The sequence below is a fragment of the Peromyscus californicus genome, unplaced genomic scaffold (assembly GCF_007827085.1).
Source record: "Peromyscus californicus insignis strain IS unplaced genomic scaffold, ASM782708v3 Scaffold_22__1_contigs__length_63687245, whole genome shotgun sequence".
Lineage (NCBI taxonomy): Eukaryota > Metazoa > Chordata > Mammalia > Rodentia > Cricetidae > Peromyscus > Peromyscus californicus.
Window position 1 is genome coordinate 8,127,694 of NW_026294525.1, and position 27,084 is coordinate 8,154,777.

The 27,084-nt window shown below is 48.5% G+C and overlaps 1 protein-coding gene across 3 annotated transcripts in view; it reads right to left on the reverse strand.

Annotated features, from left to right (window-relative positions):
* Map3k4 (mitogen-activated protein kinase kinase kinase 4) overlaps positions 1-27,084 on the reverse strand; it is a 95,419-nt gene that overhangs the window by 14,490 nt on the left and 53,845 nt on the right. The window contains exons 4-17 of one of the 3 annotated variants that reach the window (XM_052750844.1): positions 25,721-25,963; positions 23,116-23,262; positions 16,915-17,072; positions 12,942-13,058; positions 11,581-11,680; positions 11,405-11,488; positions 9,655-9,921; positions 8,381-8,530; positions 6,922-7,083; positions 6,281-6,414; positions 5,508-5,586; positions 4,753-4,819; positions 1,302-1,398; positions 430-585 (exon numbers count right to left, since the gene is read on the reverse strand). In XM_052750844.1, coding sequence (XP_052606804.1) covers positions 430-585; positions 1,302-1,398; positions 4,753-4,819; positions 5,508-5,586; positions 6,281-6,414; positions 6,922-7,083; positions 8,381-8,530; positions 9,655-9,921; positions 11,405-11,488; positions 11,581-11,680; positions 12,942-13,058; positions 16,915-17,072; positions 23,116-23,262; positions 25,721-25,963 — 1,961 coding nt within the window. Of the gene's footprint in view, positions 1-429; positions 604-1,301; positions 1,399-4,752; positions 4,820-5,507; positions 5,587-6,280; positions 6,415-6,921; positions 7,084-8,380; positions 8,531-9,654; positions 9,922-11,404; positions 11,489-11,580; positions 11,681-12,941; positions 13,059-16,914; positions 17,073-23,115; positions 23,263-25,720; positions 25,964-27,084 lie in introns of all 3 variants that reach the window. The other 2 variants (XM_052750843.1, XM_052750845.1) reach the window with 2 other exon arrangements.

Genomic DNA, 27,084 nt, shown 5'->3' on the forward strand with positions numbered 1-27,084 from the left:
ATCCAGCATGACTCCAGTGTTGGTTAAATCTCCCCAGTACCACTACTCCGGGACACCCGATTCCTTACGGGAAGAACGCTGGCAGTGTCCCTTCTGCTCAGACACTGGGTGGAGTGAAGGCAGAACCGCTTTGCTCCTACCCAGGAAAGACCGCTCGGCCCAGCTTCGAGTCCTTTGGGGTGCACTAGGGCGAAGCCCGGCAGAGCGAGGGGCCATTCTGTCTAGTGCTGGCTCCAGAGGAGACGCGTCACCCTCAGGAAACGGTTTACTTCTGCTGCCTGCCTCCGGGGTCTGGGGACTGTGACAACCCAGAGGGGACCCCGAGGAGCACCACCCCACAGCTGTCACTCCGTGACTCAACGCTAAGAACCTGCAAAGGGCACGAGGGGCAACGGGGCGGGAGACACATGGCTGGTGCAGTGGGACTACCTGGTTTCAGGGGCAGTGTTGACGGGTTTGGCCGGCGCAGAGTCACCGCCACCTGGACCAGGGCGGCCAGGGGCAGTGGTGGCGGCGGCAGCGGCAGCAACAGCAGCAGCAACAGAGTTGCCATGGTTCCGAGCGTCGGAAGGCACGCTCCGAGTGCTAAGACGAGAAGAGAGGCTTCAGGAACACGGGTAGGAAAGGGGGTGGAATGGCACATAACACAGGGGTGGGTAGGAGTGGAAAAAGTCTTTAAAAACATAAAGTGCACATCACTACCTGAGAGTTCTGGTCTGTGTGTGGGGAAAGAGAAAAAGAAACAAGCGTCTAGGGTCATACCTAGAGAACCTCACCCCATGAAATTAGCTGGCCAAGGGGTGGAAGTGAGAGAAGGGCATTCACTACCACGGGTGCACAGACGGGCATCACCGTGAACGTGGGTGTGCTTCTGCACTGTCAACTTCATTCACAACTACTTCACTCACGAATGTCAATGGTGGAGTATTCACTCCAGCTTCCTCCACTCCTAAGGAGACACCGAGAACTGCCCTCACATGTTCACTATGCTCTGCATGCTTAAATCTGTTTTCCTAAGGTCATTTTTTTCAAGACAGAAAAGGAACTACTCCAAAGCCAGAAAGCACCCTGAAGCTGGGGTTATAAGGAAGCCGAGAGCTAAGCCATCTCGAAAGACTCAGGCTGTCTTTCTTTGGCAACTAAGGCACTGCGGGGGGGTCCTCAAGACAACATGAGAAGTGCTCTAGGAAGCGTCTGGCAGATTAGAAGGAAAAACCCCCGCACCCCAGAGCAAGCATCCAGCTGATCCAGAGCAGAAGCATGCAGAGCAGACAAGTCCGTGATGCAGGAGCGCCACATACCTGAATCCCTCTGGGGTTGGGATGATGAGGTGTGGGTTGGGAGGGTCACTGTGGCATCGGGGCACCTTCACAGGACGAGGGCTGTTCCGATGGATAGCTGCAGAGAGGGAAGAGAGGGACCTTGCTAAAGTGGACACCGGACCACCACCAAGCCAGGCCACTTAGTGTAAATGGAATGGCAATAAACTTGGCCAGAGACCAAGACAAATTCACTCACAGGGTGAAAAAATAAGCAACTATTACCAAATATGTCCCCTTCATAAAAGTTAGCAAAGTTATATTACACACTCAACTGTTTCTCCAGCAAAACCATGCTTCTGTAAACCCCAGTGTGAACATTACGTAACATCTGCTGAACAAATGACTGCCTCCATCTGGACGCAGTGAACCACTGAGGCATGTTTGGCAGCTCGCCAATAACAAGGAACTCTGTCTGCCACCCACACGTGAAGATTCTGCATGCAGACGTCTGTGAAGGTTCTGGGTGGAGATCTCTGCAACTCAACACATGCATTGACGCTCCATTACTTAACGCCAACCCAGGCCAGGGATGGGCACAATTTCCCTGGCTTCTCCCCTAGAGGAGACTTCTTCTCTTCTCCTTCTAAATGGGCTAATGCGAGACTAATGCAGATGCAATTTAAGATAAAACTAAAATCGAAAAACTGCATGACATTTAAAATTAGATGTCATTGTTACTGACAAACTTCATGGTGTTGGGGACTGAAGCCAGGCCCGGTACAGGCTAGGAATGTATTCGACGTCCCAGTCCTGAAGTCAGATGAAACTCAAAAGGGAAATGTAAAACCTGTCATTTTCCTACTACTGGTAAAAAAATAAAAATAAAAATAAATGGACACGGTTTTGCCTCCCCAGGAACCAGGCAGAGGCCGTGATTGACAGGCCACCAATAGAATCTGTCTGTTCTAACGTGTCTGCAACAGCTGCTTTCAAGAGCCCCTACATTCCATTCCTCAAGTTCCCACGTTCCTCGGGCTATGGCACACTTTCTCTTCCCGTGTTAGCAGCTTTAGTTCACATACAGTTCACGCTAAATGGAAACCCTCACATCAGGGTTCGATTTGTTTCTTCTTAGTAACGACACCCTCAGTGAGACCCACCAAGGTGAGCTCTGCAGCCCCCCTGCAAATAGAGATTGAGCTCCCGCCAGAGGAGCCCGGAGGTCCCTGTCTGTTCCATCAGCTCAAGTCTCACAATGCCAAATGGAAGAAACATAGTAACAACACAGGAAAAAAGCAAAAACAATTGATGGAGCTGATGTCATAAGCCAGCAGAGGCGGGGAACTGCTCAGTTAAAAACGACTACAGGAATTTCCCACAAAGGTGCGAAGTGGCTTCACGGTCAGTCCAGCCAGAGAGGCCACAGTGAGGGCTAGAGCTGGAGCTGCACCACTGACATGGAGGAGTTCTATCACATCCAAAGGGACCCAGCCACACACAGTAAACAGAAGGGGACCAACAACCCGCTCTGTGCTCGAGGCTTTCAAGCACATACAGAAGGTCACTGGTCGCATGCTTAAGGTGGAAAAAGAAATAAAGAATCATAACCAAGGAATACAGCTCATTTGTTGTTACCTACATTAATTTCTGATGAAAGAACAGAACACAAAACCAAAAGGGAAAAAAAGCCCCATTGTGGGGGACCCCAGAGTTCATAAAACATTATTCATGACTGTCCGAGTCCAGCTGGCAGCCCATTTCCGGCAACACAAGAAGAGCCTCAATGGTTTAAAGGAGCAGCTCCAGGCCCCTCCCTGCCAAGTAATCTGCTCCTGAGCTCAGTGCCCCCAGCACGCCCCCTGGTGGTTGAGGAGACAAAGGACAACATCTCAGAAGGAACTTAACTGTCTACAGTGGTCTGGAAGAGCAGATATGTCAGAGGCCCTGTTCCAGATGTCCCTGGCGGTTATCACTGCATATGATGGGGGTGTGACAGCTTTTATAGTCTGTAACTTTTTACACTGAAAATTTCCAGAAATGTCTACCTTCTATATCTTTCTACGTTATAATTTTTCTATAAAGAAATTTCTGCCTGAGCCACCAAGATGGTTCAGTGGGTAAGGGTGCTTGCCGCCTGAGATAGATTCCCAAGACAGGCACAAGAAGAGACCAACGCCTCCAAGTTGCCCTCTGACCTCTGCAAATGCACTCTGACTTACATGCATATGTGTGTGCTCAGGCATGTACACATACACAATAAATAAATAAATAATAAATAAATGAATATGTAATAATAATTTAAAAAGAAATGTATGCCTTAGGTAATAAAATATTTTTAAAAAGTGATTTGACCAGGTTACTGATGTAGAAACATGTTTCAAGAAATCAGAAATCGAATTCCACTGATGTTACTAGACCCAGTCAAGAGTACGAGGAGAATACAGTTCTCTGCAAATATGTGTTCTTCTCTATAAATGAACGTGAGTCATTTTACAATAGTAACTGTCACTTTCCTGAGAGCCTTGGGAAGAAAGGTTGTTTGATAAACCGAATGAATTTTATATTCTAAAACAAAAGCAGTGATTAAGGCCTGTTCATATACTAAGTTCTTCTGTGGCTGGTAAGTATCCTTTAATCAGCATAGCTGATATTTGGTAAATTTACCATTTCTGAACAATTTTATATAATTTAAGTTATATAAGTAAGTTTCTATTTCGAGTGCTTATGGAAATGATTATGACTTTGTTTTACTCACAGACTACATAAAGATGGTAGTCTTTCTTAACAAATTTCTTCCTCCTCCTCCTCCTCTTTTTTTTTTTTTCTTTCTCCCCCCAAGACAGGGTTTTTCCTCTGTGTAGCCCAGCCTGCCCTGGAACTGACTCTGCAGACCAGGCTGGCCTTGAACTCTGCCTCTGTCTCTCAAGTGCTGGGATTAAAGGTGAATGCAAGCACTGCCCAGCTAAGAATTTCATTTTGAAACCAGTGGGGCGGTGGTGGCTCACACCTTTACCCCAGGCGCTCCGGAGGCAGAGGCAGGTGGATCTCTCTAAATTCGAGGCCAGCCTGGTCTACAAACTGAGTTTCAGGACAACTAGGGCTGTTACACAGAGACCCCTGTGTTGAAAAACTTTAAAAAAAAAAAAAGTTGAAGCCAAATCAAAATTTACCCAGGGGAGTGGGAAAGCATAGAAAAAACAACACCCCTCCTTCATAGGATAAGAGAGGACCAGAGGAACCCCTCCCCATTTGTCCTGTACACAAAGATTTTAACAAGGAGAGCAGGCTGCAGCATTAACATCAGACAGACAAAAACCAGTCCAAATGTATGGCTGCATTTTAATCTTCCTGTGGGGTTTAGAATGATGACTGTGGAGTTCCTGTATAAACTACTTTTTTTGTCAGCTTCTGAGAATTTTTAAAATACATCTTTTATTATTATAAATTACATCAATCCTAAGACAATTTGCTGTTCTCACAAGGTACGAACCTGTGACGGGGCTGTGTGGCTTTCCTATGACGTGGCCAATGCACTCATTCATCAAGGCTTGCAAACTCTAGAAACCAAAGAAAAATTGGAAGAAGAAAAAAGAAAGTCTTAATCCTATAAGCAGCATCGAGGCTCAGTCTACTTGACCTTAAGTACTTTCAGTTCGCTTAAAAGACAAAAGATACAAGTATCAAGCGGCTGCAAGTTAAACACCATTTAAATACTATTTTATACTTTCCATTTTCATAAATAAAAGCAACTGTGCAGACTATTCCCCGCGAAACGACGACGTCCATAAGCAAAGGTCAAGGGTCTCCATGACCAGAGGGGAATGGGAGGGATTCACGCCTGTGCAACATCCCCATCTGGTGCAACTGATCGCAACACCAGCAGCCTACGTATGGCACTGACACTGCACTCTGCTGACGGGCACGGAGGGGACAGTCAATCCTGTTCTTCAGTGACGTCTGAAAGGCGGCCCCGGAGCCGGCAGTTTATAACATCTAAACACTAGCATCTACTTCAGAAGTGTGAGGGTAGAGAATCCACCAGACAGGCAGCTGCGCACGTCTGTAATAACTGATGAACACTGGAAACCCTGACACATTTTAAAGGGGGCTTTAACGGCTCAGCATCCTCATGGCAGTGACAGGAAGTATAATGAGGAACCAAGACTCCACAGAAAACACACCACCCAGAAGAAAGGGACCGACTTGGTTCTTCTTTGCAGAAAAAGTATTTAAAGTATGTCCTACCAGGAAGTCATCTTCTGGTAAAGCTGAAATAAAGGCAGGTTCAATGGCTTGCAGGAAATCAAATCCTTGAGTGGCCCACCTGTCACGTGAAAATATTCAACAATCACAGAATGGCTGGGGAAATGCTGCAGACTACATAACACTAAAATAGTATAAAAGTAATTGGAAATTTACTATAGGACAAAATGCTTGGTATTCCGGGGGAGGGGAATGGAGATTACCACCTGGACAGAGCAAGCTTACATTGACAGACAGGATGGCTTTTTAAAGTCCATTCTCACGCCAAAAGGAACATGAAGGCACTTGGGCCAGCAGGCACACCGAATCACTGGTGAGCTGGTAACACCAGATTCTAACTCTGCATTTCCCATGCAGACTGTGTGCACTGTTCTGACCTGGAAGTGGCTTCCAAGGGTCCTTGTCTACTCAGATGGATTACAGGATGCCTGGCTAGATTTCACTCACACGCTTTCGTGACCACTTCATGCTAGTGGAACAGCTGTAGAGCGTTACAGACAGGGACAGCTTCCACACTTCCCTGCAGATCCCTTCCAGGAGGCACGTTGTTTCGGACTCATTAAAGATTTTCTTTCCTCTATGATGAGTTATAAGCTTCATCTACACACACTGCCATATAAAAAGTACTGACTGCAGCTGAGTGAGAAAGAATGCTCTTGTTGTATCATCTGCTTATGAATTTCACATGGCGCCCAGAAGAAGTATTACCAGCCCCATGTGCCTCCCGGGAGAACGAGTGTGCTTCTCACTGTTACCTGGGCCTCGTGCCTCTGCCGCTCTCACATTTGGTCAGGACATAATTCATCCATTTCCGGGCAAAGCTTATATATTTATCTCCTATCTTCTGTCTGAACTCTCCAGACATCAAACGAACAACTTCTTTATGATACTGTTAAAAGATTTCATGTATATCAAGATTAACAAAACCATTCTAGCAATACCGACACACAATAATGCTGTATCTGCCTAAAATGTCTTTTTCTAAAAATGAATAGCAAAATCTAATTAGTGCATATACTTTGAATAACCCACAGAACTACAGAATATAGTCACAAAATATAGTTCGGTAAATGCTTTATTCATAGTTAAATTAAGAATATACTTTTAGGATATTAAATATGTCTTAGAGAAAGTTTTAAAATATAGTAGACATTTTAGTAGATGTATTATAGATATATTAGAGTAGATATCTGTGAGTAGAAAAGAAAACCTGGCAATACCTGACAGTTTAGAAGGAAACTGACATTTTGGACACTTCACAGCAGTGTGAGGTGGCATTCCTGACAAGGCAGTGATTATAATAAATGTCACACTTGTCGCAGAGAGTCCATATGCCTCTTGTAGTCCACAAAACAGTTTCTGGACTATGCAGCGTCCCCTTGTGTTCGGTACTTACCTCGAACCCAAAGTTGTACCCCTGAATCATCGCTTCTCGGTAGTACTGCTGCAGTGTGGCAGACTCCGACTCCTCAACCTCAGCATCGAACTCCAGCGTGAACATGTGGTCCACTCGGTCAATGGCATCACTCACTCGGGTGCAGAGCTCAAGTGCATCATTCTGAGGGGTCCCAAACCACAATTAGTCCAAGCAAACCCAGCACCGCCCACAGGAAGACACCATGCTCACCACAGAGACCACTGAGGTACTTCACCAAAAATGTGACCGAGAAATCCTACCTTCACCATTATTTGAGGTCTGAGGTATTCTCGGCAATCTTTAACAGCCGACAGAACACCCAGTGAGAACAACCTACATAAGTGGTTGTACCTAACTGCACTCTGGTCTTTGAACAGGCAATGGTGTCACTGGCACTTTTGTGCATTAACCACGAGAGAACATCAAAACTGGAGAAGGAGGTAAGGTCTACTGCCACCTGGTGGGTAGAGACCAAGGATGCTGCCAGATATCCCACAACACACAAGACACCCCCGTACCACCCCATACAACAGGAGACACCCCACTACCACTCCACACAACAACAAAAAAATCACTGGCCCCAGTCAAGAAGGCAAAGGCTGAGAAACCCAGTCTTAATTTAAGCTCTCAGCTCTTCTGTAGGTGGTACCATAATGCAATTCCCAGAAACTATGAGGAGGTGCTGACCTCTGACCTCTCAGTGTGACAGTTCGTGCCCCAGAGCCAGAATTCTCCAAATTCAAGTAAAATCAACGTTTCATAGCTTATGCTTTCCAGAGTACCCTGGCTTGAACTAAAGAAATGACACCAGTCCCTTGCCCTGGTATTAGGCTGGGACAACAGTTTGTAAGAGGTTTATCAATAATTAAAATAAACTGGGTTGGTAGAAGAAAAGCAGACGTTCACTGACTGACTTGGGAGCCTCCTAGAAGCCACAGTTCTGTGACTACCAAGACTTAACTTAGGGAGAAAGCAGGACCCCAGAACGCAGCATCAAACACACTGGCGAAGACAGAAGAGGAAGCCGCAGAGCTGTGAGGCTTTCCTGCCCGCCCCCAACTTGGCTGAACCACGTGTTAAAGAACATGACAAAGACTTTTTGACCATGCATTACCAATAAGAACACCTGCAGCAAACACTGGGAACTGCCAAAGGTGAGAGACACTCACAGAAGGAAGACACCTAGATCCCAGTCGTAACTGCTAAACAACCAGCCCTGCCGGAGACCTACACCAGGTGAGGGAGGGAACCGCTGGTTCCCATCCTTCCCCAGTCTACAGTTCGGGGAAACACCTAAGAGATGCTTCACATACACGTGAACACAAGTGCACACCAGGAGGACGGGCGGCCACTCGCATCCCTCAGATGACATCGCCTCACACCACGTGACATCTCCAATGTCTATTACACCCAGAGGCCAGGATGGCACGGTCAGTACCTTGAGCTGCTGCAGAGCTTTGGCGATGACCGGCTGACTGGATGTCTGCTCGTGGCGAAGGGTCATCAGCCCCTCAATGGACTGCTGGAAGGCTTTTCTCTGAATTACAAGATGGGCAGACTCCATGACAACCAGCAGGAGATTGTCCACCTGGAAGGAAAACCAAACAGGACCTGAGAACAGACCAGTGACCGCTTCCCCAGTCCGCTGCAGCCCCACCCTCAAACAGCAGCACCCTCAAGACCACCGCATAACAGCTAGCCACCTGACCAGGATCACCTGCAGGCACAGCTCCTGCAGGCCAGGGGAGCAAGCTCTGGTGACCTGGCTGGTGACCTGGCTCTTCACCCAAGGGGAGAAAAAGCCCACTCTCCACCGGGAAAGGGCATGGGCACACAGGGATTGTGAGTGTTGGTTGGAGCAGCCCAAAGAGACAAGAGATAGGGCATTAGCATTATAATTTTTAACCTTTCAGAGACTGAGAGTCCTTGCAGTATTTAGGACAGATCTGCATGTTGCCATGATCACTCTCCAAACAACCACAAACCACCTGGAGAACTGGGGGAGGGGGAGGGGCCGGAAGCAGGAAAACCACAAATAGGAAAGACAATTGTTCAGGAAAGGCTACAGCACATGAGCTGTGGCAGTGGCCCTGCGAACGCCAGACGGCTCATTTGCTGAATGCACGTCTGGCTGCCGAGCTGGTGATTAGCTGGAGAAGTGGGAGGACACGTTGACACTCGCTGTCACACTTCTGACTTAAACAAATGAGTGGGCAGGCTTGCCTGAGAGTGCAAGAGAAAGAACCGGCGGGTGGGGTGGGGTGGGGTGGAGGAGACGGTAGCTGGTGAGGAGGCTCCCGACAGCAGTCATCAGTGAGTCTCAGAACCTGCCCAGGACCCATGAGGCGCCCTTCACTCTACAAGTGAGGACTATATAACAAGGTCAGCATTGTTTCTGTCCTTCAGGGGTACTCTGGGACTGGGCTGTCTGCAATTATGACTCATCAATGAAATGGCGCCTTTGAAAGCTAACTGAACACTAAAAGAAACCAAGCAGACAGGTTATTTCAAACATTCCAATATAATGTGACACACTTAAACTCACTGGGATACTTCTCCTGCAATCATGCTAACAATTCACATAGTGAACCATACAGGCCCATTTTGGGGGAGCATACACTTCAGATCATTAGGGGTGATATTTGTAAGCTGCCACAGTCTATTTTATAAAAGCATGCCAACCCTCACAACAGGCAAGGGAGGCCCACCCACCTGCATGCTTCTCAGAGTATCGACAGTCTCCACCTGAGGCATGATTTTGACAGTTCGTGATTCCCAGGTGCCCCAGCCATCTTCTGAGTCCCGGGCTCGGTCCTCATGCTTGGTCAGAAGCAGAAAGGCATCAATGAAGACTTCATCTGGATCTTTTGAGCAGTCCTTTCCTGTGGCAGCATTGAGTAACTGCAAAATAATTCTTTTCTCCTCGGCAAGGCTGTCGGGGACAAACACGTGCAAATTCTCTAAACCGGGAATCTGTACCTGGAAAGGAAATAGCCCAGTCTTAAGATACATGAGACTAAAAGCAGCCCTGCATAGGTACATGTCTGCATTCCTAGCACTCAGAAGACACGGTTTTGAGCCCAACCTGGGCTATATAGTGAATTCAGGGCCAGCCTGTGGGTTTCAGGGTGGGAGTGGATAGACAAGCAGGTTCAAGGAGGAGGATGAGTGGGAGAGAGGCATTAGTCCCAAGAGCAAGCTGAGACTCTGCTAAGTGAGGTTGAAGGAAGAAGGGGGAGGGGCTGGGAGGGGACTGCGGGACAGTACTAAAGTTTCTCCAGACAAAGGGCACCGCGCTTCACTGTCCCACATCCAACACCTTGTTCACGAGGGTGCCTGGAACAACCTGTCACTACTAGAGTCCAGGAGGCGAGGGCTACCTTAACACGGAATACAATGCCAAGACAGGGGTGCAAGCTGAGCAAGAATCAGCCCTCCATCACACATCCCCAATGTGCTAACCTGACACAAGCTAGAGTCACTGGAGAGGAGGGAACCTCAATTAAGAAAATGCCTCCATAAGATCAGGCTGCAGGCAAGACCATAGGCATTTTCTTAATTAGTGATTGATGGGGAGAGCCCAGCCCATTGTGGGTGGTACCATCCCTAGGCTCATGGTCCTGGGTTCTATAAGAAAGCAGGCTGAGGCCGGGCAGTGGTGGCGCACACCTTTAATCCCAGCACTCGGGGGGCAGAGCCAGGCGGATCTCTGTGAGTTCGAGGCCAGCCTGGACTACCAAGTCAGTTCCAGGAAAGGCGCAAAGCTACACAGAGAAACCCTGTCTCGAAAAACCAAGAAAAAAAAAAAAAAAGAAAGCAGGCTGAGAAAGTCATGGGGAACAAGCCAGTAAGCAATACTCCTCCATGGCCTCTGCATCAGCTCCTGCCTCCAGGTTCCTGCCCTGTTTCTGCCCTGACTTCCTTTGTGATGAACAGTGATGTGGAAGTGTAAGCCAAATCAACCCTTTTCTCCCCAAGTTGTTTCGATCATTGTGCTTTATCATAATGACAGAAACCCTAACTAAGACACCTGGACTTGGCACAGGGTTGCCAATGATATGTCATATGCAAGTCCCAAAATGATAAGTTTCAAACTTAAAGAGATATAAAGATGGGCCCAAGAAATAACTACAATGATGACTAGGATGCATTGCCAAAGACACAGAGACCTGCGGGCAAACACTAAAATCACTATGAGAGTCAGTAATATCATATGACATTCACTATTGCGGTCACTACTTTAAGTATGCATAACTAAGTTAATCAACAGTATACACTGTGGTTGATTCTTTGTCTGCATTTATAAAAACGTTAAGCATTGAAGAAGTGTGTTCTTCTGGGAACATGTTCAGTCAGTGTGCAGCCTCTGAAGCCCAGAATATTAGCTCTGGACGTTATGAACAAGTAGCCTCTTTAGGGTGCAGGGGAGACCACGGGCTCCGAGAACGCTGTGGGGACTCACCTTAACATACTGCTTTGCTTTCAGAACGCCTAGGAGCTCTTGGACCGAGGCAGACAGCACAAACTCTGCTGCTATTTCCAGGTCCTAGGATCACAGAAGAGAAGTCTCTTTAGGATCAGCTTTAAGATCCACACGAGCAAAGGGCGGGCAGCAACCAGACTGGTGAGTGGACTCACCTTCCTCAGCATCTTGGCAAAGCCCAGCGCCTTGGAGGCCCTCTCCCGGGCTTCGTGGAAGAGCTCCTTGAGTGCTCGGCTGATCTCTATGACCGATCTCCTGCCGGGAGAGTTCAGTTAGTTCACACTGGGGACACCCAAGTACAAGTGCAGCGAGTAACAAACACGCAGCCAATTTCAAAGCACAGCAACAAACACCACCCCACAGATTTCATCAATGGGAACAAGCAGTTACTGAGACTGTGGCCAAAATACCAGAGGAGAGCTCGATCCTCAGAGTTCTGCACAAAGCACTTGAGTATTCCATGTACACAGGGGACATCAAATACCCCTCAAGTAGCAATATGTTTAATTTTCTAGACATTGCTGTGACAAGGTCTTAGAGCTGCAGAGCTCATACTAACTGAAAAGAAATACACACCCCGTATGGGGACGACTAGTCCCCCTAGGACCGTCTGGCAGCTCATGTTGACTTGTGTGGCACAGTGCTGACACCACAGCTGATCACAGGGGCAGGACACCATGGAGCAGGCCTGGGGGCACTCCAATGCCCTTCCACATCCCCGGCAAATGAGGGGAGCAAAGAGAAGTTACCTAGTTCACTGCCTCGATTCTTCAAGTCTCACGCCAGACCTTACATTCATAACTTAAAGCTACAGGCCCACACAAAGGCTCACCCTGTTTCTCAGCATCAGTGTTTTACCAGCTCAGAACCTCAGGGGGAACTTCTCTATCTGGATGTTCTGAAACCCAACTGCTCTTCACCAGACTTTGTCAGTAAGTAAAATGTCTAGCTCTGAACATGCACCTGTACAGACTGACCAACGATGCAACTGATAGACGGCCACAAAATGGTTCTACGCGCAACATCTCACCACACACACACACACACACACTCACACACACAGTGGGTGCAATTTGAATGGTTCAGTAGCATCTGCATGACACTGAAGGGAATTCAACAGGGAAGCCAAGGCTCATGTATTTACCCTAATGTTCGACAGGAGGGACGAGCCAAGTATAAACAACAGAAATCTGCCAAATGGCATCAGAAGGTAGCATAGACTGCTACAGGGGTTTACAGGACAAAAACGTAACATTTCAAGATACTCTAGAAAAACATGAGTACAGAGTATTGCTATAGCCATTTTCGGTTAATATACACTGTACGTTTATCATGTTAAGGTTTGTCTAGAAGCGCGCGCACACACACACACACACACACACACACACACACACACACACACACACACACACACGCCGTCCATCACAGTCCAGCCTGAACAGAGATCTCTGGCAGCCCACTGGGGAAGTAAGACTCCTGCAGTTAAGAAGCACACAGAGGCCAGTGTGACGCCAACCTCAGCTCATCGGCAGCACCGTTGTCATCCGCGCTGGTCCACAGCTCTGCACAGCTCTCCTGCAGGCCGGACTCCAGAAAGCTCCCCGTGGACTTCAACAGCATCCCTGCAATGTCACTGGGGGACAAACAGCAGAGCAGAAGGAAGGTCATCTGTCACTTCAACAGTTACAAATCAACAGGAGTTTTCACGCAGCACATGACTGATGAGAAACACGGAAACCTAGATGACGGCACAGCCCACCTCTGTTCTATTGCATAGCCCTGAGTATAAACCACAGCGGTAAACTGTACATAGTAGCCATGTGATTACAATGTTCAAGATGGTAGATAAGCTGGAGAGCAAACTCCTGAAACACAGCTGGTGTTAAACTTCCCTGGAGGTTAGCTCTCACAGCTGTTGAACACAAACACTCCACACCTGAACCTTTTAATGAACAGACAATTTAAACACAGAACAAGGTGAATTATGTGGAAAGCCTTCACACTATCAAGGACAAACAGATGACCTAGGGAAAGAGAGTGGTAAGTATGCAACCAGCAAACGATAGGAACTCAGGGTCCCAGACGAGGAGACCAAACCTGGCAACCAGATGGGGAACACAGGGGATCAGAGAAGGAGACCAAACCTGGCAACCATCAATGACGGGAAACACAGGGTACCAGACAAGGAGACCAAACCTAGCAACCATCAAATGATGGGGAACATGGAGTATCAGAGGAGGAGACCAAACCTAGCTGACAGCAAAGCCTCTCCTGGGCAGAAAGCCCTACTCCAGGCAAAGCTGAATGTCAGCAGGGTCATCCGAGGGGGCACGGATGGATCTTCAGGGGAAAGACTGAGGGGGGACAGGAGTCTAGGAAGACAACGAATGAGCTGGATCAGATATGAAGGTATGTCAAGCATGAGGCACACGTGGTAAAGGACAGCATCTGACCTGAAAGGAGCAGAGATGTTCATGCTGCAAAGCCTGGTAAGACCCCAGGAGCAAATGGGGTCAGGCTGCGCTCTGGAGGGCCTGGCTATCATGTTAACTAGTTTAATCACATGGCCATCAAAGCAGGTGGGCTTTAAAATTCCAGAGTGGGAGGGAGATTTGATCAGAAAAGGATTTTAGGAGTATCATACAAAGCATCAGGATGCATTTATTTAAAAGCTACTGAGCTCCTGTTATACAGAGACAAAAAGCCCTCTACTGGATGGAAAAAAAAATAAACAAAAAATGAAATCCTAAGTACTTGTGGGTAAGAACTTCTAAATATGACAGGAAGGTAAAGATCTGCAGAAGTGGGGAAATGAGTCAGTCATGAAAACAATGGGGACAAGTGGTCCACCTGCACAGCCTGTGAGCTCGGAAGGGGCTGCTGTGGCTGCACAGTGCAGAGTCCAAGAGGTGAGGACACACGCTGGATGAGAAGGCTGACTGTATGCAGCTCCATCACCCACTGCTTAGGCGTTCTCCCTGATGGGGAGCTGCTGAGTGTCCCCAGGAGACAGTCTGACTGACAGACTTAAAGGAGCAGTGTGCAGCTGGTGTGGAGAGTAAGTGTGGGCATCTGGGCAGGAAGGGAGACAGAGCTGTGTCCAGGAGGAATGATCAAGTACACAGAGGGAGTGGAATGGGGAAAGGAAACCCGGTCCATGCCACATCCTCAGGGGCATCCAAAAGCAAAACCAAGGAGGGCCTGGATCGGCTGAGGAGGAGCTGGGGTGGTTCCATGCTGCCTGAACCTGGAGTGGAAATGATTGCTCCAATCAGGGGACGGGAAGAGCACGGAGCTAGACCAGTGTAGGGAGGGCAGCCACAGAGCCCTGGGAGCTGTTCTCAGAACAAGGGGCACAAAGACAAAGTCCAGTGTCGTAGAATATTATTTTAAGATGTGCTACATTTGTTTATGCTGCAGGACATTTGTTTTAATGATACAAAGATGTGTTGCATTCTTTTATGTTGCATTTGTTTAACTCTGTGAAGCTGTGATACTTTGCCTGTTTAAAACACCTGATTGGTCTACTAAAGAGCTGAACAGCCAATAGTAAGGCAGGAGAAAGGATGGGAGGGGCTGGCAGGCAGAGAATAAATAGGAGGAGAAATCTGGGAAGATGGAGGAGCAGGATAAGGAGGAGGACACTAGGGGTCAGCCACCCAGCTACACAGCAAATCATGGAGTAAGAAGTAAAAAAAGGTATACAGAAATAGAAAAGGGTAAAAGCCCAGAGGCAAAAGGTAGCTGGGCTAATTAAAAAAAAAAAAAAAAAGCTGGCTAGAAACAAGCCAAGCTAAGGCTGGGTGCACATAATACATATATATGTATGTATGTATATATATTTTTTCTTTTTGGTTTTTCAAGACAGGGTTTCTCTGTGTAGCCCTGGCTGTCCTAGAACCCACTCTGTAGACCAGGCTGGCCTCGAACTCACAGAGATTCACCTGCCTCTGTCTCCCGAGTGCTGGGATTAAAGGCATGTGTCACTACCACCTGGCTAAGTATTTATAAAGAATAAGCCTCCATGTGTGATTTATTTGGGAGCTGGGTGGTGGGCCCCCTAAAAGAGCCAAAGAGCAAAGAAATTACCAACAACGTCCAGAGGTGGCTTCTGGGAACATGAAGGGCAAGCAGAGACTAAGACACAGCAGTGACAGGAGCATAGTGACCCTGAACAGCAGGACAGACCGACACTAAGTGAGACTCTAAGCCTGGAGACAAAAAATACAAGGAATACCACCACAGCCCAAGAACTAGGAAGCCAGCAAGCTCACTGCTCACTCAAGATGAAGACACAGTGTAGGAATGAGATCTACATGGGAAAGTGGCACATACTTCTGAGACACCAAAAAAATTTTTAAAAGACACAAAATTCTGACACCAAGAGAGCACAGAGATCACAGAAGTCCTGGAGCACAACAGTTAGTGATGCACACCTGACCCAGTGCACACGACCCACAGGGAGGGATGCACACCTCAGCCAGTGCACAGGCCCCACAGGAAGGAATGCACACCCGAGCCAGTGCACACACCCCACAGGGAGGGATACACACCCGAGCCAGTGCACAGGCCCCACAGGGAGGAATGCACCCCCGAGCCAGTGCACACACCCCACAGGGAGGAATGCACACCTGAGCCAGTGCACAGGCCCCACAGGGAGGAATGCACACCTCAGCCAGTGCACACACCCCACAGGGAGGGATGCACACCTGACCCAGTGCACAGGCCCCACAGGGAGCGATGCACACCTCAGTCAGTGCACACATCCCACAGGGAGGGATGTACACCTGACCCAATGCACAGGCCCCACAGGGAGGAATGCACACCTGAGCCAGTGCACAGGCCTCACAGAAAGAGGCAAAAGCAGTAAAAGAGGAAGAAGTGGAGACACGGCACAGCAGCACGTAGGCGGTGGGTCTACAAAGCACATGGCCTCATCCTGCATCCAAGTGTCAGAGTTCAGGGAGCCTGCCAGAGGCTACAGAGGACCTGACCAGGAGATGCTCATTTCTCGGAATAAGCAGACAAGTGGCCTGAGTCCCACTCCTATCCCTCCACTGTATGGAAGGAGTTTATAAAGAGAGAAAATTCGATTCCATTTCCAAATCACACCCAATGAAAACTAAAGACTTGGGTTCCGGGTGTCCCCACCAAGCTCAAACACACGGGTCTATTCTCCCCTTCCGGGACCCAAAGTCTCCACCCTTTTATTAACAACAACAAAACAAGAGCCAGAGGCTGACTCAGGACCCACATTTGGAGCGGAGCACTGTTGCTGCCCCGCGCCTGCAGTGAAGCCGATGCAGTCTGCCCTCTAGGGCCCACATGCCAGCAGCACCCTCCCCACCAAGCTGATGAAACCAGTCTCCAAACACTGTGAGTGCCCTGAAGAGGTCAAACCCACCCAGGTGAGAACCATTGCACACATGGACAGGTAGGCCTACCAGAGGAGGGAGGAGGGAAGGTATTCCCGAGCACAAGGTTCCTACCAGAAAAGCTTTCCAGCCTGTGCTTCTCCTCCTCGGATGTAATGAGTTATTTCTTTGGTGAAATTCCATTCTTCCTCTAACAGATTCTTTAAGCTATGGGAAGCCTGAGGTAACTGCTGTAGCATTTGGATCCAGCTTCTCATGTAATCAAAATACACCTTAAAACAAAAATATAAAAGGACATGTTTCAGAGAACCCAGCAACTTACAACGTGACCTATATCAACAAAGCATAAACCAGAAGGATGAGAAAGAGGAGGGGCCATGGAAAAAGACCACACCACAGCCAACTGATGTCTAAATAAGGACTCTTCTTCAGCTGCATGAGTCTTCAGCAACAACACATTCACAACCTTTCAGACTCCTGCAAAGTAACTTTTTTTTTTTTTTTTTAAATTTTTTGATTTTGAGACAGTTTCTCTGTGTAGTTTTGGTGCCTATCCTGGATCTCACCCTGTAGACCAGGCTGGCCTCGAACTCTCAGAGATCCGCCTACCTCTGTCTCCTGAGTGCTGGGATTAAAGGCGTGTGCCACCACCGCCCGGCCCCCAAAGTAACTTAAATAGTCATAAAATACAAGAAAGTATAATAACGTTAAAAAAAAAATTAGCGCTTAAAAACTTTTATCATGAACATGGACATGGTTCCTTGGAGAGGTTAGTGTTTCATTTTGTTTTGTTGCTTATTTTTAGCTGGAGAGAGTTATTAGCACATGTCCCATCAACCCTTCTTGATGCCCAAATCTGTGACATGAACTTTCCAAGGCTTATAACATACAAATTATGATACACAGTCAAAATGTCCAGGTGATCTGAGGATGAGACTACACCCATTACACGTGCCTCAACGGCTTTACTATTCCCAAATTCCCACCCTGATTTCTCTGTTGGTGTGTGATGGTTAGTATTAACAGTCTACTTGACAGAATCTCTAGAAACATCCAGGAGACGGGCCGGTGGCACGCCTGTGGAGGATTACCTTGTTTGTGTAACTGAGGTAAGATGCCCAGTACACGATGGGGGGCGCCACTCCCCGGCTGGGGTCCTGACTGTGTAAAGGCAGAGAGAGCTGAGCGGCATGTTCACTGCTCTCTGCTCCCTTGCTGTGAATCCGATGTAAGCAGCTGCTTCAAGCCCCTGCCACCTTGGCATCCCAGCCACGAGGACTGGACCTGTGGCCTGGGAGCCACAGAAAGCCTTGTCTCTCTGAAGTTGCTTTGCCAATAGTATTTGATTCCAGGGGCAAGAGAAGCAGCTCAGACAGTGGTCTTCCTCTGAACAGGCTCTGGGAGGAAGGCTGCTACAGAACACAACACTGGTGTGTTTTCTGATCTAGTGGATGAGCTGACCAAGCAGAAGAGATCCGACCATACATTCTCTGCATGAGAACTGTGAAGACACAACTTCACCTTCCAACACTCAGTGTGGTGTTGTCATGAAGAAATCGATGCCAGCCTCGCTGCCCAACTGCCAAGCACTCCCCACACCATCACTCCCTAAGGTGATCTTCTCTCTTCCCTTCTCCCTCCCTGTTTTCTCCATTTCTTCCTTTCCCTGAGACAGCTTTAATATGTAGCCCAGGCTAGATTTGAACTCATGCCTCTCCCGCCTCAGCCTCTCACTGAGGTCACCAGGGTACACACCACACCGGAACAACTTACTGTCCACTCTGAAGTTTACAGGATGCTTTATCCTTGAGTTCCCCAGGGGAGGGGAGTGCTGTTTGTTTTGTTTTTAAACCAGGCTACATCTTAAGAGCTCACTGTTATTTTCCCCCTGAGATTCAGGAATACCCTCTAGGCAGCGGACTGTGAGACTATTATTTATTTCCAGGCAGTTTTCTGTTCTGTCTTTGAATGATTTGCATCCTACACTCTCCAGCCTGTGGCCCAGGACCCTGCAGGCTCAGGGTCACTATGACTGGAGCTGTGCACAAGAACCCAGCCTTCATGGATCCCACACTGTCTTACCCAGGCCAGGCCGAAGACTGCCCTTTCACTTCTAGAGGCTTCCTTGCAAGCTGGCTCCCCCCTCTCAGTCTGCTCACGGTCAGCAAAGAGTTGGTGTCCTTCTGTCTCCACTGTCCTTTAGAACAACCACTCTTCCCTATCCTCACTCATAAACGCACAATTCAAGCTCTGAGCACACAGCAGGGGCTTCACTCTGCCTTTAAGATTTGTGTCACCACCTCCCAGGGATGAGGTCCTTTACACTGTCACCTACTGAATTCAGACTTTGGCTGTGCTGGGGATGCTGTGAATATATTGCCCTGATTGATAAATAAAACACTGATTGGCCAGTAGCCAGGCAGGAAGTATAGGATAGGCGGGACAAGCAGAGAAGAGAATGCTGGGAAGTAGAAGGCTGAGGCAGGAGACGCCAGCCTGCCATCCAGGGAGCAACATGTAAAGGCAACAAAAATGGGTTAATTTAAGATATAAGAACTAGATAGCAAGAAGCCTGCCACAGCCATACAGTTTATAAGTAATATAAGTGTCTGTGTGTTTACTTGGGTCTGAGCAGCTGTGGGAGTTGGGTGAACACATGAATACTCCAACTACATGGCTGTCTTCGGGTCAGTGTGAGAACTCCCCACACAAGGCAGCAGCAAGGGAAGAGAGGAGGGGAGTGAGGTCTAAGAATCAGCAATTAGATGCTATGACGCCCCAACCATGCTCAGAGCTCTGGGCTGGTTCCCTAGAACCACACAAAACTGGACTTGGTCTCAAATAATCCTAGTACTCAGGAGGTGGAGGCAGGAGGATCAGAAGCTCAAGATTATCACAGGATATCAAGTCTGAGGCCAGTCTGGGTTATAAGAAATCTAGTCTCAGAAAACAATACACACACAGTATGGGTAAAATGCCATGATGAAATCCATTACTTTGTATGTTAATTTTTTAATTAGAGAAAGTTAAAAGGGAAAGGTGGGCCAGCAAGGTGGCTCAACACTGGCCACATGACAGAACTAACTCTGGCAAGTTGTCCTCTGACCCCAACTGCGTCTGTATAGATAGGTGCTACCTCCAAATCTCACCAAGACACATCAGTGGAGTTGGAGGTAAGCATGCATCCTGTTTCTTTTTAAGTAGACGCTGTAATGCCCAGTGACACCCTGAGTCATCTGACTTTGGACACAGTAACCAGCTGATTCCCAACCCTCCATTGCAGCCAAGCTCAGGGGGCAGGCTGACCGAGACAGTCCACTGCGACAGCTTTGGCCTGTGAGGATCTTCAGTGCTGCCCCACCAGACATCACAGCCCCCGTCAGTCAACGGTAGGAAGCATCACAGCCCTATCTACAATGCCGTCTCCATGAGAAGACAAATGACAGCTGTTCTGTTATGGAGGGGGAGAACACCACTGAGGCCCGATTCCTCCTTTCTGAGCGTGGAATTTTCTTTCTTTCCTCTCTGCAGTGAGTTTCAAGTGAAGGGAGTGTTGTGTGGCAAACATGATCTGAGCACCTGCCAGGACCCAATCTACCTGTTCATCTCAACAGAAACGCTGATGCTGTCTGGGCTCCTCAGTCCTCAAAGCATGCCCCTTGCCCAATCCTTCCAACACTCAGTGAGACACAACAGGATGCTACATTCTGACTCATACAAGCCATGGGCAGCGAAGCAAAACAGAACGCTGTACTTTTCTGTTGGGGTCCACAGAGGTGTCCTAGTGAGATCTGGACTCGCTTTACACAGCAGGGCTGCATAAGGGGATGGACTGACCAACGTGCGTGGTTACCTGGTGTTTGGAAGGGTCTGCACTTGACTGTGCCATGTGGCATGCTTTGATCTAGCAAGGGGGAGGTCTTTTGCTCCACCCCTTTGTGGGAGCCCGTTTTCTGGTTCCTCGTGGCTTTACCCAGCAGGTCCGCATAGAGGATGATCAGGACCACGGGCCTGAGTGCAGGTGTCTGGGATGGTCTGCACTTGGCTGTGCTGGGGGAGGAGGTCTTTTGCTCCACCCCTTGGCGTCTCTATAAAAACCCTGGGGCAGAGACAGTCCGGGCCCGTTGGAATAGGTTCCAGGCCCTCTCGAGGCTATCCTTTATTTTCTATCTGTTTATCTCTGCAAGATTCTCCGCAATAAATCCTTCTATCTAATATTTCCTGCTGCTCACACTCAAGAAAACTCTGGGGAACTGTGGGGTTGGTGGGTAAACACCCCACACCCCTTGGCATTCCTTTAAAAGCCCTTTAGAAGAGACCGAAGGGGCTGGTGGGTTTTGACTCAGGCCCTCCCGAGGCTATCCTGTGTTTCTGTCTCTCTCCTCTATATTTCTACCTAAATATTTCTCACTTCTCCCTACTCAAGAGTACCCTGGGGAAAAAAGTGGGCGTGGGTCCCCCATGCTTTCCTACAACTGTTTCAAGGTTCTCATCTCAGCCCGGGGCACAGATACTCCAAGGACAGGAAAGGGGAGTGTGGCTTACCACTCTATGTCCCCACCATTCCAAGGCAAAGGGCACTAAATGTGCTGCCTCTGGAAGCCATCAAAGAGCGTCTCAGAAGCAAAGAACGTTGTGTCTTTCCAAACTCGTTCAGTTCACAACGCGAAGAGAAGAACTACTTTGTGTGCCGCTTCCTACCACAGCTTCTCAGTCATTAAAACTCTGACAGGGGCAGTCTACGCCACTTCAGATGCAGCCGCCAGTTTACACACTCTGGCCTTTCATGTGCTCTCTCCAAACCTTTTCAAACAAACTGTTTCTCACAGTACGCCAGCTGCTGTAAGACCCTCTGCCCACCACCTTCCTGTACCCCGAGGACGGGAGGCCACTCAGTATGTGAACTCCCACCCTGTGCCGATAACTCGAAAGCTCTATGACAGTCTGGGCAAAACGAACTGAGTGCAACCTCCCGGGCTCTCTCTCATGCAGACTTGCACTTGGCTGGCAAGGCGTTTCCCCCTCTGGCAGCCCAGAAAGTGGGGTGCTCCCAGGGGTACTACAGTCTGCAAGGCAGGACACACAGCAAGCACCTTCGCCTGCAGTTATCAGATGCAACCTAAGGATCCCTGCAGATCTAACTTGCTCTCCCTATACAGGAACGCTACCACACAACATGCGACACAGAGGAATTCCAAGTTACAGCCCCCATTCATGATGCTCTGGCCTACCAGTCTGTTTAAATGTTATGCTACAGCACATGTCTAACTGCAGCTGCTGAGAGAGTTCAAAGAAGGTAAGGACAAAGGTAGGCGCAAAGGCCAGACCGTCAATAACTGGAGAAAAATACAACCCGAAAGTAAGTCTAAGTGGGCAGACGAGGAGGTCAATTCTGGCAGGAAAGAATAGTATGGACTGCCCCGAGATTAGAAACGTAGGACAAGTGTGGTGGTTTGAAAGGAAACGACACCCAAAGGGATAGCACTATTAGGAGCTGTGGCCTTGCTGAAGGAAGTGTGTCACTGTGGGGGCGGGCTTTGAGGTCTCTTTTGCTCAAGCTTCCCTCAGTGTGACTATCAGTTGACTTCCTGTTGCCTGCAAGATATAGCACTCTCAGCTCCAGTATGTCCTGTCATAATAATGGACTGAACCTCTGAAAGTGTAAGTAAGCCACCCCCAATTAAATGTTTTCCTTATAAGAGTTGCTGTGGTCATGGCATCTCTTCACAGCAATAAAAATCTTAACTAAGACAGCAAGTTTGAGATGGGATCTGTGAAGAAATAAAACCCAGCCTGCTCTGACCAATCAAGCCACTGGTAAGTCCTTGAATGGGCTGGTTCTGCAGAGAGGCCTTGACCCACCTCTGAGACGAAGTACTCTGTGGACATGTCTGTAGCTGAGGGGTCCCGGGCTCAGCAGACTTCCACAGCCCTGGACATGCAGGAAAGGAAGCAGCTCTCGTGGCCAGTCCCCACCAGCGGTGGTCTCCTTTACTCCAGTATTTCCTGAGCTAAGCAAGGCACCCAGCCCCCATCTCAGGAATTATAAAAGGGCCACTGTCGGGGGGGGGGGGGTTAGACGGAGTAAGAACCAATCTTACCTCTTTCAAATGTAAGATGAACTACCCTACAAATAAACAATGGACTGGGTTAAGGCTAGTCCAAAATGTCAATTTAAAAATCATTGAGAACTTTTTAAAATATGGTTTTAGGGGAAAAAAAAAAAAACTGTCATCAACTGCCACACAGACCGAAGCAGGTGGGACCGCCATGCCAACTAGCTGCACAAAGCCCGGGAAGCCCCTCCGTACTTACCATCAGCATCTTCTGCAGGTCCTCCTCAAAAGCGTCCATGTTGCAGTCTGTCTTCTCCAGGCCGTCCAGAACCTCCTGCAGCATGAACTGGTAGTACTGCTTCATCAGCAGCCCCCCCTTCAGGACCTCTTTACACTCCCGCACTAGCTGCAAGAGAGCACACACAGAGGATGCAGCTGTCACCCGCACACCCTGGACACACAGACTGCCAGTCCTCGCAAATCCCCCACAAAAGCCCAGAGCGACCTTGCTCTGAGGAACCTGAAATAGTCTGACTCCTGAGAAGCTTGTTGTGTGTGGCAGTTCAGCCATCTAGAGTCACACATGAGCACACAGTGAAGAATCCCACAGCAGCCACTGTTTGCTAGAATACAACCTACAAATAAATTCAGATTGAAAACAAATCTCACTTAGTAAGGCCACTTTTACCCATGTATACCGTAAGACAAGAGGTAGAAGAGGAAAACAAAATCTTAGGAAATAGGAATTTTAACCAAAACCAAGATTTAAATAACAAACCACAGAAAATGGTGGCTTCTGAGTAATGTATCATAGTTTACCTTCTGTGGGGTGTGATTCACCTACTACCAAAAACTGTACCTTAGTTTACCTTCTTCGGGGTGTGGCTTCATCTACTACCAAAAGCTGCAGACCAAGCCAACACTGATAGAATCAGAACTCAAGGATAGGGGAAAAGGATGATAAAAACAGCAACATACTGGCATAGAAGGTGATGTGTGGAAGAAGACAGAGGTGAGGCAACCTGGAAGCCCCTTCCATTATCAGAGCTGGGGCACGAAGCCCTCCATGTAGTCCCGGGACTAAGGACAGAACCACACAGTCACACTGACCTTCAGAGGCAGCGGCCACAGGAGTCCAGGGCAGAGTCTAGGAAGAAAAGGCTGCAGCCTTCCAGACTCTAAAATGGGCACTTCACTGCTTACCACTACACTTGTGCCCAGGAACTCATCAGAGCTGCAGCTAAGACTTACCCACAAGCATGTGTGCATACCTGGGGAGCACTGTGGTCGTGTAAAGTCTTGTTTTGATAGAGTACTGAGAGAGAAGTGGGAAGACTTACAGGTGTGTGCATAAACACACACATGTACAACACACACCCACCAACTCACTCTCGTACTGCTATGTGTAGGAAGTGTACGTGTGCAAGGCAGACAGCTGAATGGAAACACACATGCTCTGTGGCCATCTCTTGGGTGCCAGGAGGACGGGGACTATTTTTAATTAGTGTTATTTCCTATTCCTTTTTCAATTTGTCTAAAACAAGACCTAGATTGCTTTTACAGACAGAAGCCCTTAAATGTTTTTTTTTTTTAACTATCATGGTGCAAGAACTAGACCTATAAGCCAAATCTCCTACCAGTGTCTGTATCTCCTTTTCTGTATCAAATCCAGGCAGGTATTTACTACTGCTCCTTAAATCTTCCTAACAGAAAATGTCTTTTCTCTTTTTTCTCTGAAATACTACATCAGTCCTAGTACTGTTGGTCACCAAAGTGTTTCACATAAATTGTTATTTAACACCACAAGAGCCCATTAGCGAAGGAGATTCCACCCTGTCTCACAGGGTTGTAGCTGAAGTATCTGACGAGGAATGGGGATAAGTATCTGGCTAGCATGGTTGCCTACTGCAGTACATAGAACAGGATAAACTATAGCCAAGCAGACCGGGAAGACAGTAAGAAAAAACAAGACAAGTGTGAAGGAAGCGGGGCTAATGTGGAAACAGCTCTAGCTGGTGCATCAGTGTCAACCAGAGTGCGCGTGCATGGGGTCCACTCCCAAATGACCCATTAGTCACCCTGGTCTACCCTTGACCAAACAGACACATACCCCATCTGGACCTGCTGTGGGACATGATTCACCTGTCTGTCTTCAATGGCACTGTCTTGTGAGTCCCAGAGCCACGTAGCCCTTCAGCCTCTAGCAGGTGGCTGTGAGGATCTGAAAGGCTTTACTTTACAGTTCATGTCAACATGCTAACAGCACAAAGCCTAAGAGATACTCCTCAGCCTTCACTCTGTCCAATAAAACTCCTTCCAGTCATCCCGCTGCTGCTCCTGAAAGAGCCCCACAAAGTGAAGACCCCAGCTGAGACTCACAGCTCGGAAGGAAAAAGCTGACCCTACCGTTGACGCTCCATGGCTGCTTAAGCAAGCACCCAGTCGAGACTATCCCCAGACATTTTCCTATCTACACATGCCTCCAATACCAGAAGACAGAACCCAGATGGACTTAAACTGTCTTCCAGGGATAAATCGGAGACACAGCTCAGGGACATGTCACCTGGCATGTAAGGCCACGGGTCTGATCACAAGTATCACCAGTCAACAAGACTGACAGGTGGACTGACAGTCACAGCACATCCTGTTTTTAGACTTTTCAGAAAGAAGTGAATGGTCAAAGAGCTGAAATGCACTCTTATCTTTGGGGACTATAGGTAAAGAACATTCTAGATTGCCCCTGAAATAGTAAAAACAAACACTAAGACGTGTTCTTTTCACTGTTTGTAGTAACTGAGGGAGGAAAGAGGAAGGCGGCAGTCATGAAGCAACCACTGTGTGCTAAACAAGACTTTGAAACAAACCTGTTTGATGCTCAAGAGGGAAGGCTCGCCAGCAGGCCTCTGCTCCAGCCGCAGCTTCAGACACTCGTGGATCACGTTCAGCAGGACTCGGCAGAGCACGAGGAAGGCGGGTTCGAAGGAAGGCAGGTCCATGGCCTTCAGCTCTTCCCAGGACACAGGGCTGCACTTCTGCCCTGAGGAAGGAGGTGTCCCCGACAACTGCACGTAATCCGAGCCCCACATGGGACCTGGAAAGTCAGAGAACTGCAGCAAAAGTTCAAGACAGATTAAAACTGTGCGCGGGACACGGCCTGAAGCTGTGGTCACAGGCTTGGCTACAACCTGCTGAGGTAGCTACAAGGTTCTCGTTCTAAAACGATAAGAACCTCCAACAATTCAACATTGACACAGACCCCCAGGTCCCAGTGTGTGAGCCAACTTACACTTCCATCAAGGGCAGAATGGGAAGTTTCTTTTCAGAACAAACCCATTGGACACAATACACATAGCGCTATCTACAATCAGGTCTAGACTGAAATCAAGGACTTGCTAAAGTACAAGAAAACAAGATTACAAAACTCTTCAACAGCTGTTTTGTGAAAATAAAAGACAGTTCAGTCAAGCCTGCATTCATTTGGAGTCACGCTTCCTGATGCTGCAGAAGACAGTTTCTCCACTGCAGCATCAGTCCCCTGTCACCTCATGCGCCTGGAGGCCCTGCTGTATGTCTGGGTGTCCTCCCCTCTCCTTCAGTTGTCCCCTCTCGAATTCTTAAGCTTCCCCTCAGAAAGCAGAGGACCTGAAACTTCCTCCCATCATTAGGAAGCCTCTGATATCACCTCCACCACCACCTCCACCACCACCTCCACCACCACCTCCATCACCTCCACCACCACCTCCACCTCCACCACCTCCACCTCCACCACCTCCACCTCCACCACCTCCACCTCCACCACCTCCACCTCCACCACCACCTCCACCACCACCTCCACCACCACCTCCATCACCTCCACCACCACCTCCACCTCCACCACCTCCACCACCTCCACCACCTCCACCACCTCCACCTCCATCACCTCCACCACCACCACCACCTCCACCTCCACCACCACCTCCACCACCACCTCCACCTCTACCTCCACCACCTCCACCTCCACCTCCACCACCACCACCTCATCCACCACCACCTCATCCACCACCACCACCACCACCACCTCTACCTCCATCACCTCTACCTACATCACCTCCACCTCCATCACCTCCATCACCACCTCCACCACCATCATCACCACCACCTCTATCTATCACCAGTATTAAAAAACCTTGACCCTTTCATTTAGTGAGGTCATCAGAGTCTGACCGTCTTACCTTCCTGCATCTCCAAA